Source organism: Oncorhynchus clarkii, chromosome 8, assembly GCF_045791955.1.
Source record: "Oncorhynchus clarkii lewisi isolate Uvic-CL-2024 chromosome 8, UVic_Ocla_1.0, whole genome shotgun sequence".
Classification (NCBI taxonomy): Eukaryota; Metazoa; Chordata; class Actinopteri; order Salmoniformes; family Salmonidae; genus Oncorhynchus; species Oncorhynchus clarkii.
The window spans coordinates 27,743,357-27,756,774 of record NC_092154.1 but is presented as its reverse complement, the minus strand read 5'-3'; the positions used below and the strand labels follow the sequence as shown (position 1 = coordinate 27,756,774).

The window sequence follows — 13,418 nt, the reverse complement described above, 5'->3', positions numbered from 1 at the left end:
TCTGTATTTCCACACACCTCTTCATTCCAATCATTCTTTACTCATCCCTGCTCCCAGCTTCCGAATGATCTCCATCCACATTTGTCTCCATCTCTGTCCCTCAGACTCTCGCTCCCTATGTGTCTCTTCCCAGAGCCTATATTGCACTCACACTGATATAAAGGTCTAGCAGCAATGTCCTAAGGGGTGCATATAAAGGGTTTCCATGGCCCCAAGGCCTAAGTAGCACATTTCAGTGCCTGTCCAATTTAAAGCAAGCCCATCCATATTTTTATCCACACAAATGATCTTGAATAACTTTAAAAAGGTAAAACGAGTATAAAATTTTAGTTTTTCCATATACAGTGGCAAGAACAAGTATGTGATCTCTTTGGAAATACCTGGATTTCTGCATAAATTGGTCATACAATTTGATCTGATCTTCATCTAGGTCACAACAATAGACTAACACAGTCCGCTTAACTAATAACACAAAAACAATTATACGTGTTTACGTGTGTCTTTATTGAACACACCGTGTAAACATTCACTGTGCAGGGTGGGAAAAGTATGTGAACCCTTGGATTTAATAACTGGTTGACTCTCCTTTGGCAGCAATAACCTCAACCAAATGTTTTCTGTAGTTGCGGATCAAACCTGCACAACAGTCAGGAGGAATTTTGGAACATTCCTCTTTACAAAACTGTTTCAGTTCAGCAATATTCTTGGGATGTCTGGTGTGAACTGCCGTCTTGAGGTCATGCCACAGCATCTCAATCGGGTTGAGGTCAGTACTCTGTCTAGGCCACTCCCGAAGGGGTATTTTCTTCTGTTGTTGATTTACTTCTGTGTTCTGGGTCGTTGTCCTGTTGCATCACCCAACTTCTGTTGAGCTTCAATTGGCGGACAGATAGCCTAACATTCTCCTGGGAATTCATTTTTTTGTTGACGATAGCAAGCTGTCCAGGCCCTGAGGCAGCAAAGCAGTCCAAAACCATGATGCTCCCTCCACCATACTTTGCAGTTTGGATGAGGTTTTGATGTTGGTGTGCTGTGCTGTGCCTTTTTTCTCATTGAGCATTCTGTGCTGTGATGTTGCAGTCATCTTTGCAGGATGTCCACTCCTAGGGAGAGTAGCAACAGTGCTCAACTTTCTCCATTTATAGACAATTTGTCTTAGACTGATGAACGTCAAGGCTTTTAGAGATACTTTTGTAACCCTTTCCAGCTTTATGCAAGTCAACAATTCTTAATCTTAGGTCTTCTGAGATCTCTTTTGTTCGAGGCATGGTTCACATCATGTAATGCTTCTTGTGAATAGAAAACTCAAATATTGGGAGTGTTTTTTATAGGGCAAGGCAGCTCTAACCAACATCTCCAATCTCATCTCATTGATTGGACTCCAGGTTAGCTGACTCCTGACTCTAATTAGCTTTTGGAGAAGTCATTAGTCTAGGGGTTCACATACTTTTTCCAACCTACACTGTGAATGTTTAAATGATGTTTTCAATATAAACAAGAAAAATACAATCATTTGTGTTTAATTAGTTTAAGCACACTGCTTTTCAAGATGGCAGCCGGAAAGTTTGGCGTGTTGGCAGCGTTTTTTATCCCCGCTTTTATATTAACGTGTATCGATACTAGCCCCTTTTGTACATCAAGTCGATGTCCTTTTGACAAAGTATGCGTTTTTAATCAGAAGATGAGGTTCGAAGACCAGATTGGCACTAAGCATTTTGGCCTCCAAAAGGGCGATTATGGTCGGGGGAAAACGCCAAATAGATGGTACAAACCTAATAATTACCCTATGCCAGTTGTAGTCTGGAGATGTCCATCAGTGCACCGGCCCGTTTTCGAGCGATAAATCCATTCGCTATAATTTAGAGGGTCAGAAGGGAAAGAGCAACAACCATCTCTTTCAAATGCGAGTGGGAATCTTGGAAGGAGCTTCATTGCGGCGATTGGACTGCACAGAGTCAACACTCATCTCAAGTGAACAATTTCAGCTGACAGTTCCAACAGAGGAGGAGAACTTAACTCTAGAAAATGTCATCTCAACATTAGAGGTCTTATTCCTAAGATGGAGGAAATTCGCCTCCAGTAACTGTAAAGTGGGAGTGCTTTGCTTTACCGAAACATGGTTGGATAAAAAAAAACGCTGAGATTGAAGTTGAAAATTATGTAGTAATTAGAAGAGACCACAATCACACAGGCGGGGGAGTTTGTATTTATGTAAAATCAGATATTGGGTTCAACTATAGATCAGATTTAAACCATGATGAGATTGAAGCTGTGTGGTGGAACATTTTATTACTGAAATGTAAAGCTATTATAGTGGGAACCTATTATAGACCAGCACAAGTTTGATGAATTGTTGGAGGAGACTTGTTCCAACTGTACAGACTTAAATCAGAGGTTATTGTTACTGGTGATTTTAATACAGATATGCTCAAAAAGGGCCATGCTACTTTTAAAGCTCTTAATAATTGTTGTAATCTATTTGCTTTATACCAGCTGATTAATGAGCCCAACAGGGTCTGTCCTTCTACCCAAACCATCATTGACCCTGTGTTGGGTGTCGGATAGATCAAGGATGTCAAACAGTGGGGTTGTAAACTATGGCCTCAGTGATCATGCCATCATTTTCTGTAGTAGGAAAATTCAGAAAACAATTTTTAAATTATCATAACTTAATAGAAATTAGGGCTATGATGAATTATAGTGCAGATATTTTTGTTAATTGTCTGAGCAAATACTGGTCTGCTGTATTGAAATGCAAAGAGGTGGAGAAATCCTGGGGCAATTTTAAATAATTGTTTTTACATGCTGTAGATAAGCAGGCTACAGTAAAACAGGTTAGAATTAAGCAAAGAACAGAACCATGGATAAATTATAACATTTTAAAGACAATTAAGCGTAGAAATGAACACTTTCTGGAGTTTAGGAAATCCAGGGCAGATTATATATTTATAGACTATAACAAATTAAGAAATGAGGTCAACAGGATGATACAGGCCAAGAAGGCCAATAAATAATATTTTAATGACAAAATAGTTGAAAATAGGAACAATCTGAGTAAATTATGGAAGTGTCTGAAGCTGTTAGGTTATTGTAACAGATTAAAGACCAAAGCTCTCAATCTTAGCTTGGACATTGGAAGAAAGGTTACATCAGACAAGACCATGGTTGCAGACAGTCTGAATAGCTATTTTCCAACTAAAGCTAATACATTAGTTAGCAAGTTACCTTGTCAATCAGGTTGCTATGGGGAGAGTCATGTGAGCCCCTTCTCACAGCAGGGGATTCAATTAACTGATTTTGCATTTGAAAAGGTGTCTGAGTCAACTGTGCTAGAGAGGCTGAAAGAACTTGACCATTCCAAAGCAACTGGCCTTGACAACATTCCTGACAGATTTCTAAAGGATGCTGCGGTAATTATCCCTCCCTGTGTAACTCACATTGTGAATCTGTCTATTGAACTAGGGTGTTTTCCCAGTGAACTAAAACTTGAAAGGGTCATTCCTTTATATGAAAAGGGAATAAGTTAGATCATGGAAACTATCGTCCTGTCTCAATCCTGTGTGTTTTATCGAAGGTCATGGAAAAGATTATGTTCAAGCAGATTGTCAGTTATATTTCCTTGCATAACCTATTCTATGAGCTCCAATCTGGCTTCAGGAAATCCCATTCCACTGACACCTGTCTACTATATCTGACTGATCACATAAGGAAGGAAGTAGATGGAGGGAGATTTTTAGGTATGGTTATCTTAGATCTCCAAAAGGAGTTTGATACAGTGGATCATGACATTCTGTTAATCAAACTAAGGGCCATGGGCTTTAACAACTTAGCAGTAAAATGGTTCAGCTCTTACCTGCAAGGAAGAAAACAGATGGTGGATGTGGATGGGACCCTATCTAAACCCAAAATATGTGGGGTACCCCAAGGGAGTGTGCTGGGTCCACTTTTATTTCTATTGTATATAAATGATCTGAAATCTGCCTGTACATGTGACCTTTTACTATATGCGGATGATTCTGCACTGTTGGTTTCCCACAAAGACAAAAATGTGGTTGAGAAATCCCTCAGTGCTGAACTTCTGAATGTCAGTAAATGGCTATATGACAATAAGATGTCACTTCACCTTGGAAAAACAGAGTCCATCTTGTTCGGGTCCAAAGTGAAACTGAGGAAATCCCCAGATTTTAAGGTGGTAGTAGGTGACATTGTAGTTGCAGCAAAATAATATGTTTAGTATCTTGGATGTGTGCTAGATAACCATCTGACAGGGGAGAGCATGGCACAAAATGTTATTGCCAAAGTGAACCATAAAATTAGGTTCCTGGCTAGGACCTCCAAATATCTCGATAAGAATCCAATGGGGACATTGGTAGGAGCTCTTGTTCAGTGCCATGTTGACTATGCATGCTCTTCCTGGTACAATAGTGCCCCCCAGATATTAAAAAATAAATTGCAGACATCTCAGAACAAATTAGTCAGGATTATTCTTAAACTTCCAGCACTTTCGCATCTTGACTATTCCCACTTTAAAAGGCTTAGATAGCTTAAAGTGGAGGAGAGAGTCGCTCAGATAAAATTGTGTCTTGTACATAAGATTGTCCACAGTATGGTCCCCAGATACGTATGTAACTACTTTAACTTAGTAAAAGATAACCATAACTATTCAACTAGAAGGAGTGAAACTGATGTTGTTACTTTTAGATTTAAAAGTGGTATGGGAAAGAAACATTTTTATACTCAGCTTATAACCTATATAGGTAGTTTAAAGTTCTCACTGAAAAAAATTGCTAAGTAGTAGCATGTCTCAAAAGTGAGTGGTAAGATTAAAGTAGGTGGCAGAGAGGGAAATGCTGGGGATAGCATATGGTCTGCATTTGCTCACTAAAGTCGGTTACGATGGCGAACTGCAGTCAGATCGAGACCCTGGTGAGGATGACAAGCACACAGATGAGCTTCCCTGAGATGGTTTCAGACAGTTTGCACAGAAATCCTTTGGTTGTGCAAACCCACAGTTTCATCAGCTGTCCGGGTGAATGATCTTAGACGATCCTGCAGGTGAAGAAGCCGGATGTGGAGGGCCTGGGCTGGTATGGTTACACGTGGTCTGTGGTTGTGAGGCTGCCAAATTCTCTAAAACGATGTTGGAGGCAGCTTATGGTAGAAAAATTAACATTCAATTCTCTGGCAACTGCTATGGTGGACATTCCTGCAGTCAGCATGCCAATTGCAAGCTCCATCAAATTTTAAGACATATGTGGCATTGTGTTGTATGACAAAACTACACATTTTAGAGTGGCCTTTTATTACCCCTAGCACAAGGTGCACCTGTGTAATGATCATGCTGTTTAATCAGCTTCTTGATGTGCCACACCTGTTAGGTGGATGTATTATCTTGGCAAAGGAGTAATGCTCACGAACAGGGATGTAAACAAATTTGTGCACAAAATTTGAGAGAAATAAGCTTTGTGCGTATGGAACATTTCTGGGATCTGGTATTTCAGCTCATGAAACATGTGACACACACTTTACATGTTGTGTTTATATTTTTGTTCAGTGTAAATAGTATATTCCACACATTTATTGTATTGTAATATATGTTTTTCCTTAAAAGCATGAAGGAAAGGTATGTGGCCAGCTTTGCAAGAGAAGAGAGACTGCATTTATTGTTAGGCTAATAACCTTTCTATCCATCTTCTCCCATTCATACAGGAATTAAAAGGGCAATACTGACAGAGACAAGAGCTTGCCGTCCATGTTGATTCCTACATGCCAAAGCAAGACTCTGTCTATTGGACTTTAAGTGCATCAAAATTGATTGAACAATATCCCAAGCCCTAAATGTCACCGAAAAGCACCCCATTATTGAAATCTTGGCTCAGAGTAATTTTGAAACTTAATTGCATTCCAACCATGCTGAGGATTCACCTGCTAGTAAGCCTCAGAAGGGAAATGATACATGTTGCCTGGGAAATAATCAAGCTAAGACTAAAAGTAAATATATCACTGTGCTTCTCTGACATACTTAGACTTAACAGAGCCTCCCCTTCTACTCTCTGATTTGACTGGGGGAACATAATTCAGATCAATCTTTCAGAGGACAAAAAGGTTAAAAAGGTATACTGATTGAGTATGTCATTGGTCAAAAACTATGGAGAACGACATTTCAAGTATGTTCAGGGCCTACCTCATTTACGTTTTCAAAGGCATTGATGATGTCGTAGGGTAAGCAGGACAGCAGGTCAATGACGAACCAGGTCTTCAGGTAGTTCATTCGAATCAGCTTCGGGTCCGAAATGACCTCTCCACCAGGCCCAACGAAGGTGGTGTGGAAGTTGAGCACAATGTCCACAAGGAAGATGACATCTACCACGCTGTCCAGCACGAGCCAGGCCAAATTGTTCTGCTTGGTCTTGAAAGAGACATTGTAGGGCACCATGATGGCTGTGTAGAAGGTGAGGATGAGGATGACCCAGTCCCAGGTGGTTTTAAAGGTGCAGTAATGGAGGATGATGTGGGGCGGCGTCTTGGGCGCCTCCTGCTTGTACTGGGGGAGAATGTCCGAGCCCAGCTGGAGAGCCTGAGGTCCACATAGAAAAGAGGAAGGCTGTTAAAGTAACCCTTTATATTACAGTACTGTTTCAGATGCTATTTACCTGATATCTACTTGCAGTGCCTATAATAAGTATTCACCTCCATTGTGTTACAAAGTGGAATTGAAATTGATTTGATTAGAATTTTCTTTGTCATTGATCTGCATAGACAAATACTCCATAATGTGAAAGTGAAAAGTACATTCTATAAATGTTTACAAGTTAAAATTAAATATAAATAACTTAAATGTATTGGTTGTAAAATGATTTACCCCCTTTGTCATGGCAAGCCTAAATTAGTTAATGAGAGAAAATTGGCTTAACAAATCACATAATAAGTTGCAGGGGTCAACATGATTTTTGAAAGATTTCCCCATACATACAACCTCTAAGGTTCCTCAGTTGAATTTCAAGCACAGAGTAAACTACTGTCACGACTTCTGTCGAAGTTGGTTCCTCTCCTTGTTCGGGCGGCGTTTGGCGGTCGGCGTCGCCGGTCTTCTAGCCATCATCCTATGAGCTCTACATTTTCCATTTGTTTTCCACACACCTGATTTCATTACATGTTGTGTATTTAACCCTCTGTTCCCCCCATGTCCTTGCCCGGAATTGTTTATTTTAAGTGCTTGTGCACGTTATTTCTGGTGTGCGACGGGTTTTGTACCCATTGTATTTATTGTTCTGTTTACGGTGATTTTTATTGTAACACAGTTTTTGCTCTCCTGCGCCTGACTTCTCTTCCGCCAGTATGCACCCCTTACAACTACAAAGACCAGGGAACGTTTCCAATGCCTTATAATGAAGAACAGCGATTGGTTGATGGGCAAAAGTAACAAATCGGACACTGAATATAAAAATGGGGTAATTATATTATTTTATGCTAATACAATTGCTCTGTGAAAGAGATTTTAACAGGTAATAATTATTTTCTCAAAGGTACACCCCTGTTTTCAATACCTTTCAATACCTCACCTGGCGAGGATAACGACAGCCTTTTTCTAAAATGTTTTATAAGATTGGAGAACAAATTGGGAGGAATTTTACACCATTCCACCATATAGAATCTTTCCAGATCCTTGATATCCTTTGTCTGCGCTTATGGACTGCCCTCTTACAATGTTCAAGTCCGGAGACTGACATGGTCATTGCAAAATGTTGATTTTGTGGTCATTTAACAATTTATTTGTGGATTTTGATGTGTGTCTTGCTGAACATTAGGATCATGTTTTACAGCTTTGTCATTCTATTTTTTTTTATCATCTTATTAAAATGATTGTCAGAGATGATTACAGGCACCTGTGATAATCTGAAGGACCTAAAATGGCCACTAGATGTCTTGTGATAGATGACATAAAATCCTTGAAATATACCAACATTTTGGCAGTTTACTGGTAAACTTCGAAAGTTTCCAGTAATATACCTTTCCTTTGCGACCATACCCAGGAGCCAGTGGAAGAAAATTAGCCCCATAACATCAAAGATCCACAACCATATTTTACAGTAGGTGTGGATATATTTTCAGCTTATGCATCCTTATTTTGATGCAGAACCCACCACTGGTGTGGGTGGCCAAAGAGCTCTATTTCCATGTAATCTGACCATAGCACCGGTTCCAATCCAATTGTCAATGCCATTCTGCTAACTCCAGGCATTTACATTTGTTGGATGATATGAAAATAGAGCTCTTAGGCCACGCACACCAGTGCATCCAAAGAAAGATGCATATGCAGAGAAGAAGCCCATAATTACTATAAAATATGGTGGTGGATCTTTGATGTAATGGGGCTATTTTGCTTCTACTGATTCAGGGGCCCTCGTTAGGGTCAACGGCATCGTGAACTTTATGCACTACCAGGTCATTTTAGTCAAAAACCTGGTTGCCTTACTTCCTTTGAGGGTGTTTTCATACATATCTATTTTACCACTTAGACATAAAATCACTTTAGAAATATACTTGATAGTGTGTTAAAATGGTCTGAATGTTCGTTTTGGTCCCATATCGCTTGCACCCAATGACTGCATCGAGCTTGCAACTCTACAAACTCGTTGGGTGCATTTGTAGTTTGTTTTGGGTATATTTGTAGTTTGTTTCAGGTGTATTTTGGGACATTAGTAACTAAAAGGTGATTTTTAGTCATTTTCTTTCTAAATAAACAGAGAAGATACATCTGAACACTTAAATTCATCCTGATGCTGCCATGATTAAGAAAATGTAAATGGTCAAACAGATTCGTATGAAAATACCCTCAAATGAAAGGAAACATTCTGAACTGTCGAAAATGCTGTAGTACAGAGCCAAAATTTTTAAATGTATCTTGACTGTCCAAATACATATGGTCAGGATTGTATTATTCTTTTCCAGTGAGATGCTCACCTCAGCCAGTCTGGAGTGCTTGTGGCTGACCTCGTTGACTTGGTTCATGGGCGTCAGCTGCTGCATGTTGCTGCGGCTGTTGCTGGTCAGTGCCCGGGTCAGCCGGGCAAACTTGTTCCATCCTGCCAGAGATGAGCAGAAGTCCATTGAGCAAAATCACCACAAAAAAATTATATTCTCTGACCGCCATTGTCTTAATCTTTCACTGCCTCATATTGAGTCTGCTTCTATCATATATTTACTTAACATCAGAGAGGCCATTAGTAAACTTAAACTGTAGGTCTTCTCTTATGGACAAAAACTTACCGGAAGACCACAGGACACATTTGTGGGCACAATCTGCAGTGACTCTGGTCTCAGAATATAGGGTCTCCCAGTTTCTATAAAGGATATATAGCTAATGGCATACCACCATTTGGTCTATTGCATGGACAAAAGTGAGAAAGGTGGGGAAAATTAGGCTGAGGCAATCTAATTCAGATATGATTTGTGTACTACAAAGTGAGTTAGAGGATATTGTTGCCTGATTTGGTCAACTATGAGTTCAACTCGGGATAACAGTTGACACGAAAGTAGCTCACCTTTTAGTAAGGTATATTTCTATGGCAACTAATCCTTAAGAACTAACACTAACCTGCTCTGGGGCAGGCTGACTCACGGCTGACTCCACTTATCCTGTTTGAACCGCGAGTTGAGGACCAAGGAAATCAGATTCCCTCCCTCGCAATGATTGCATCATCATCCAATTTATTTGATAAAGTCGACCGATAAATTTTTTATTTGTGTAAAAAAAAAATAATATTAAAATACATGCATTCATTACACATTTAGAAATGACAGGATGCATTTGAAACTTCATGCACAGGAAAACTTTATGACTTAATAAAGTTATTTTATCAATAGGAGTGGGAAAAAAGGTGCACCAATGCACACCAAAGATGGCATTAACAACAAGTAATAAAAGAAACCGGGCACCTCTAATAGCCTATTTTACACCATAGCCTGCTGAATTTGCAAGATCATTTTTCTTTTCATGTTGATTTGGCAAATGTGGCACTCACTCGCCAATGGATTGCTGTTTCAGCACTGTCTAAATGGCGAGTTCAGCTTGCTGGGCTTATCCCCGTGTGACATGCGAGCACAGTTACAAGCCTGGCTGGAGTTAACGGCAGGTGGAGGATCAATATCCACCTACATCACATGGATGAAGCCTGAGCTGGAATGTGAAGCTAACTGAAGTTGGCTAGCTTTATAAAATCCTGAGTAGATCTAGATGGCATCGTAGTGTACCACTCTGCTCTCCGTCTATAACCTTACATGTCCCTGTCAACAAGCTACAAACATAACCAACGCTCTTTTCTTCTGGAGCTTTTAGGAAGATTGTAATGCCCTGAGGGACCTAATAAGAGTACAAAATCTCCTTTTGACTTCAAACTGAATGGCAGCATTATGGTGTGAGACATGAGAACCCAGCTGAGCGTCTCGTTTGATGCAATCCCTATCATACATTATTTAACAGCCAAACGTTTTCTTTTTAACCACTCTCCCACAGCTTTGGGAGGCTGATGGCTTTGGCCTTTGGAGTTTAGGAAAAGAGAGATATGCAGAATGCATAGTTACAAGTCCAGATTTCTCTCAAATCATCGTTGCCTGCTTCTACGCACGCCAATGGTAGGTTTCGCAGATAAAATCTTGTTTGCTTGGATAAATAAAAAAGATCATGTTAAAAGTTCCATTGAAGTCATTTTGGTGAATGTAAACCAAAACAACAAGAACATATGACATCACTAAGCCAAGTCCCTTGTGGACCTTTATTCTCTGCCCATCACCCGACAATGCAGAGAAAAGCAAGCAGAGAAATACTGAAGCACAGACACATTAAATCATTCAAGGGTTAAGGGGGTGAACTCAACCATGTTCAATGATTGGTGGGGCGGATTAAAATAGTTTGCTGGCCTGTCTCAGCCCTTTCAGTTCAGCACGCAAATAAAGTGTGAGCCATATGGGAGGGCAAAAAAAGTTACTTATTCAGGCCAACCTCTCTAATGCTAACTGTTTGTTCTGTATACTATGTGTATCACACAGCAGTGTGCTTGCAAGGAATTACAGCCCCACTACTTGGTTAGCTATAAAGCTGAGGGATGGCAGTGTTTCCCATTTATGCATTTATAATGTAGATATGCCCCAGTAAGTCCCCATCCGCCGGTTGTTTAGAAACAATGCAGTAAATGTTGGGTTATGATGGGGTTACACTGCTCATGAGGCATTCTTCAAGATACAATGGTTATGTCATTCATTTAAATGATAAAAACGACTGTCAAATATCACAGTGGGCCTTTAAACAAATGAAAATTTGTGTTACTTAACATTCAGTCATCCTGACAGTTGGTGTACGCTATTTCTCCACATAATTAACAGAATGAGGTCCAGTTGGCTGTTAAATGAATGAGCATTCCTTTTGTGATGGACATAAGCAGTTGCATCTGTCACTCCATCAAATATGAAGTGAGTTGTCCTTGCCATCTGCTTGCCATTACATACTTAGTCACACTGCTGCACATGATCCCCAGGGATGTGTCGGTGTGGACCCAGGGGGAGACGCACACATCCATCTATTCAGACAAACAACATCTGGGCCAATAAGTACAGTGTGTGGCCAGGTCACATGTAGCTACAGTATGCCATGTAAACTAAATATGCTTATGTGAATGTTTACAGAACATTTCATTAGATTGGCAGCAAAGGTGTAAGTAAGAACATTGCCAAAAAGTATCAGTATAAACATAAAATCTGTCCAGTTTTACGCATCATCAAACAATGTTTTAGGGTGCTCAGAACATTCCCTTGATGGTGCAAGAATGTTCACAAAAAGCTATTTTGTTGTTCTTCAAAAGTTCCCAAAACATTCAAACAGACTATCGCATATCCTTTGACCGTAATGAAGCCAAATATGTTTTCCAAACTTATCTTTGTCTTTTTAAATCACCAGTTGGTTTCTCTCACATGAAACACCTTATATATTTTGATCACAGCTCTCTGTTGATATACAAACTACACAGTTTAATGTTGCTGCTAGCAAGAGAGACCAACGAGAGAGAGGAAGGTGGGTGAAGGAAGAGATCTCACACTGCGCATAAATCGCGCATAAATCACGTATACCAGAGGAGAGCCCTGTTACTCAGTCTTCCATTCTCTAGAAAGAACCAGGGCCAGACATAAGCAGACAGCGTATCTGTCTTGCAACACTCCTCTTCTGCTGAAGTTTATGGCCTCAAGTGCATAACATGTGATCTCCAAGAAGCCCTCTGCTATCAACTTTGTAGTGATTAGTTAAAAACATCTGTGGCTTGTAAGATGCCAGGACATCCCTTCCCTTATCAAAATAAGGGCAACGTGCAAAGCCTTACAGCATAACTAACGACACCTCTCACCCAATCCATGACCAACGCAAACTTCAGACCCGGATACAAAGCCCCACTTTACAGAACCACCAGAACACAAAAAAATAAACATCCAAGCAACCACCTACTGAACAAGGGACAACAGCATGTTCTATTAGTTGACAGGTAACAAACTCTTAAAGGATGTGCGAGTCGTATACACGTCCCAAATCCTCAAACAGGTCCTGGGCCAATAATAGATTCTTTGAACACATAAAGAAAGCCCACACACAGTATGCCAGAGCTGCTTGGATGTCATCCACAACACACTAGACAACTTTGCGGCTGAAATAGCCTTCATTAGGTCACGTGGGAACACAATATACTTTGTTCGGGCTTTTTACTTAATTAATATTAGGTCTCTCACCCTTGGTGGATTCGTCCTCAATAGGCTGCTTGAAGACAGTTATGTCTTTGAAGGTACACAGGAACAGAACCACCTTGTCGTTCTCGTTCCTGATGGGAGCCACCTGCATGTAGAGCCATATGGGTGTCCCTGCAGGGTAAAAGAGGAGAAGGGAACCAAGGAAGGAGTGTAAAAGGCTACATAATAGGAAAATATGTGGTATCATTAGGTCATTTCTGGTACTTCCTTCTATTTAAACACAAATGGTAACTACAGATGTAGGCTCTTAATTTGAGACAGTTTACTACAGCAGGAATATAAACCTGCAGCAACAGAAATTTATAATGTGGACTATAATTATGTGGACATTTTTTGTCGTGGTTCATAAATTTTTCATAAGGGGAAATCAATTCTGAAATTTCTAAGTGGAAATTACAAACTTTAGAAGCTTTTTAAAACCTAATACACTACAAGTTAAAAAAAAATCCTGCATTGCACAAAAATTATCCTGCAACAGGGTGATCAAATTAAGATCCTACATCTGTACCTGGTACTAAATGGAGCCTATTGGGGCTTATTGCAATAGATCCCAATGAATACCAAAGAAACAAACAAGTGTTTTGTTCATAAACTCAGCAAAAAAAGAAAGGTCCCTTTTTCAGGACCCT

General features: G+C 40.0%; 1 protein-coding gene across 1 annotated transcript in view; it reads right to left on the bottom strand.

Annotated features, from left to right (window-relative positions):
* The window catches only part of LOC139415619 (potassium voltage-gated channel, subfamily H (eag-related), member 5a), a 117,453-nt gene that overhangs the window by 58,183 nt on the left and 45,852 nt on the right, over positions 1-13,418 (bottom strand). Inside the window, exons 4-6 of the mRNA XM_071163734.1 lie at positions 12,772-12,900; positions 8,965-9,086; positions 6,185-6,577 (exon numbers count right to left, since the gene is read on the bottom strand). Coding sequence (XP_071019835.1) covers positions 6,185-6,577; positions 8,965-9,086; positions 12,772-12,900 — 644 coding nt within the window. The remainder of the gene's footprint in view (positions 1-6,184; positions 6,578-8,964; positions 9,087-12,771; positions 12,901-13,418) is intronic.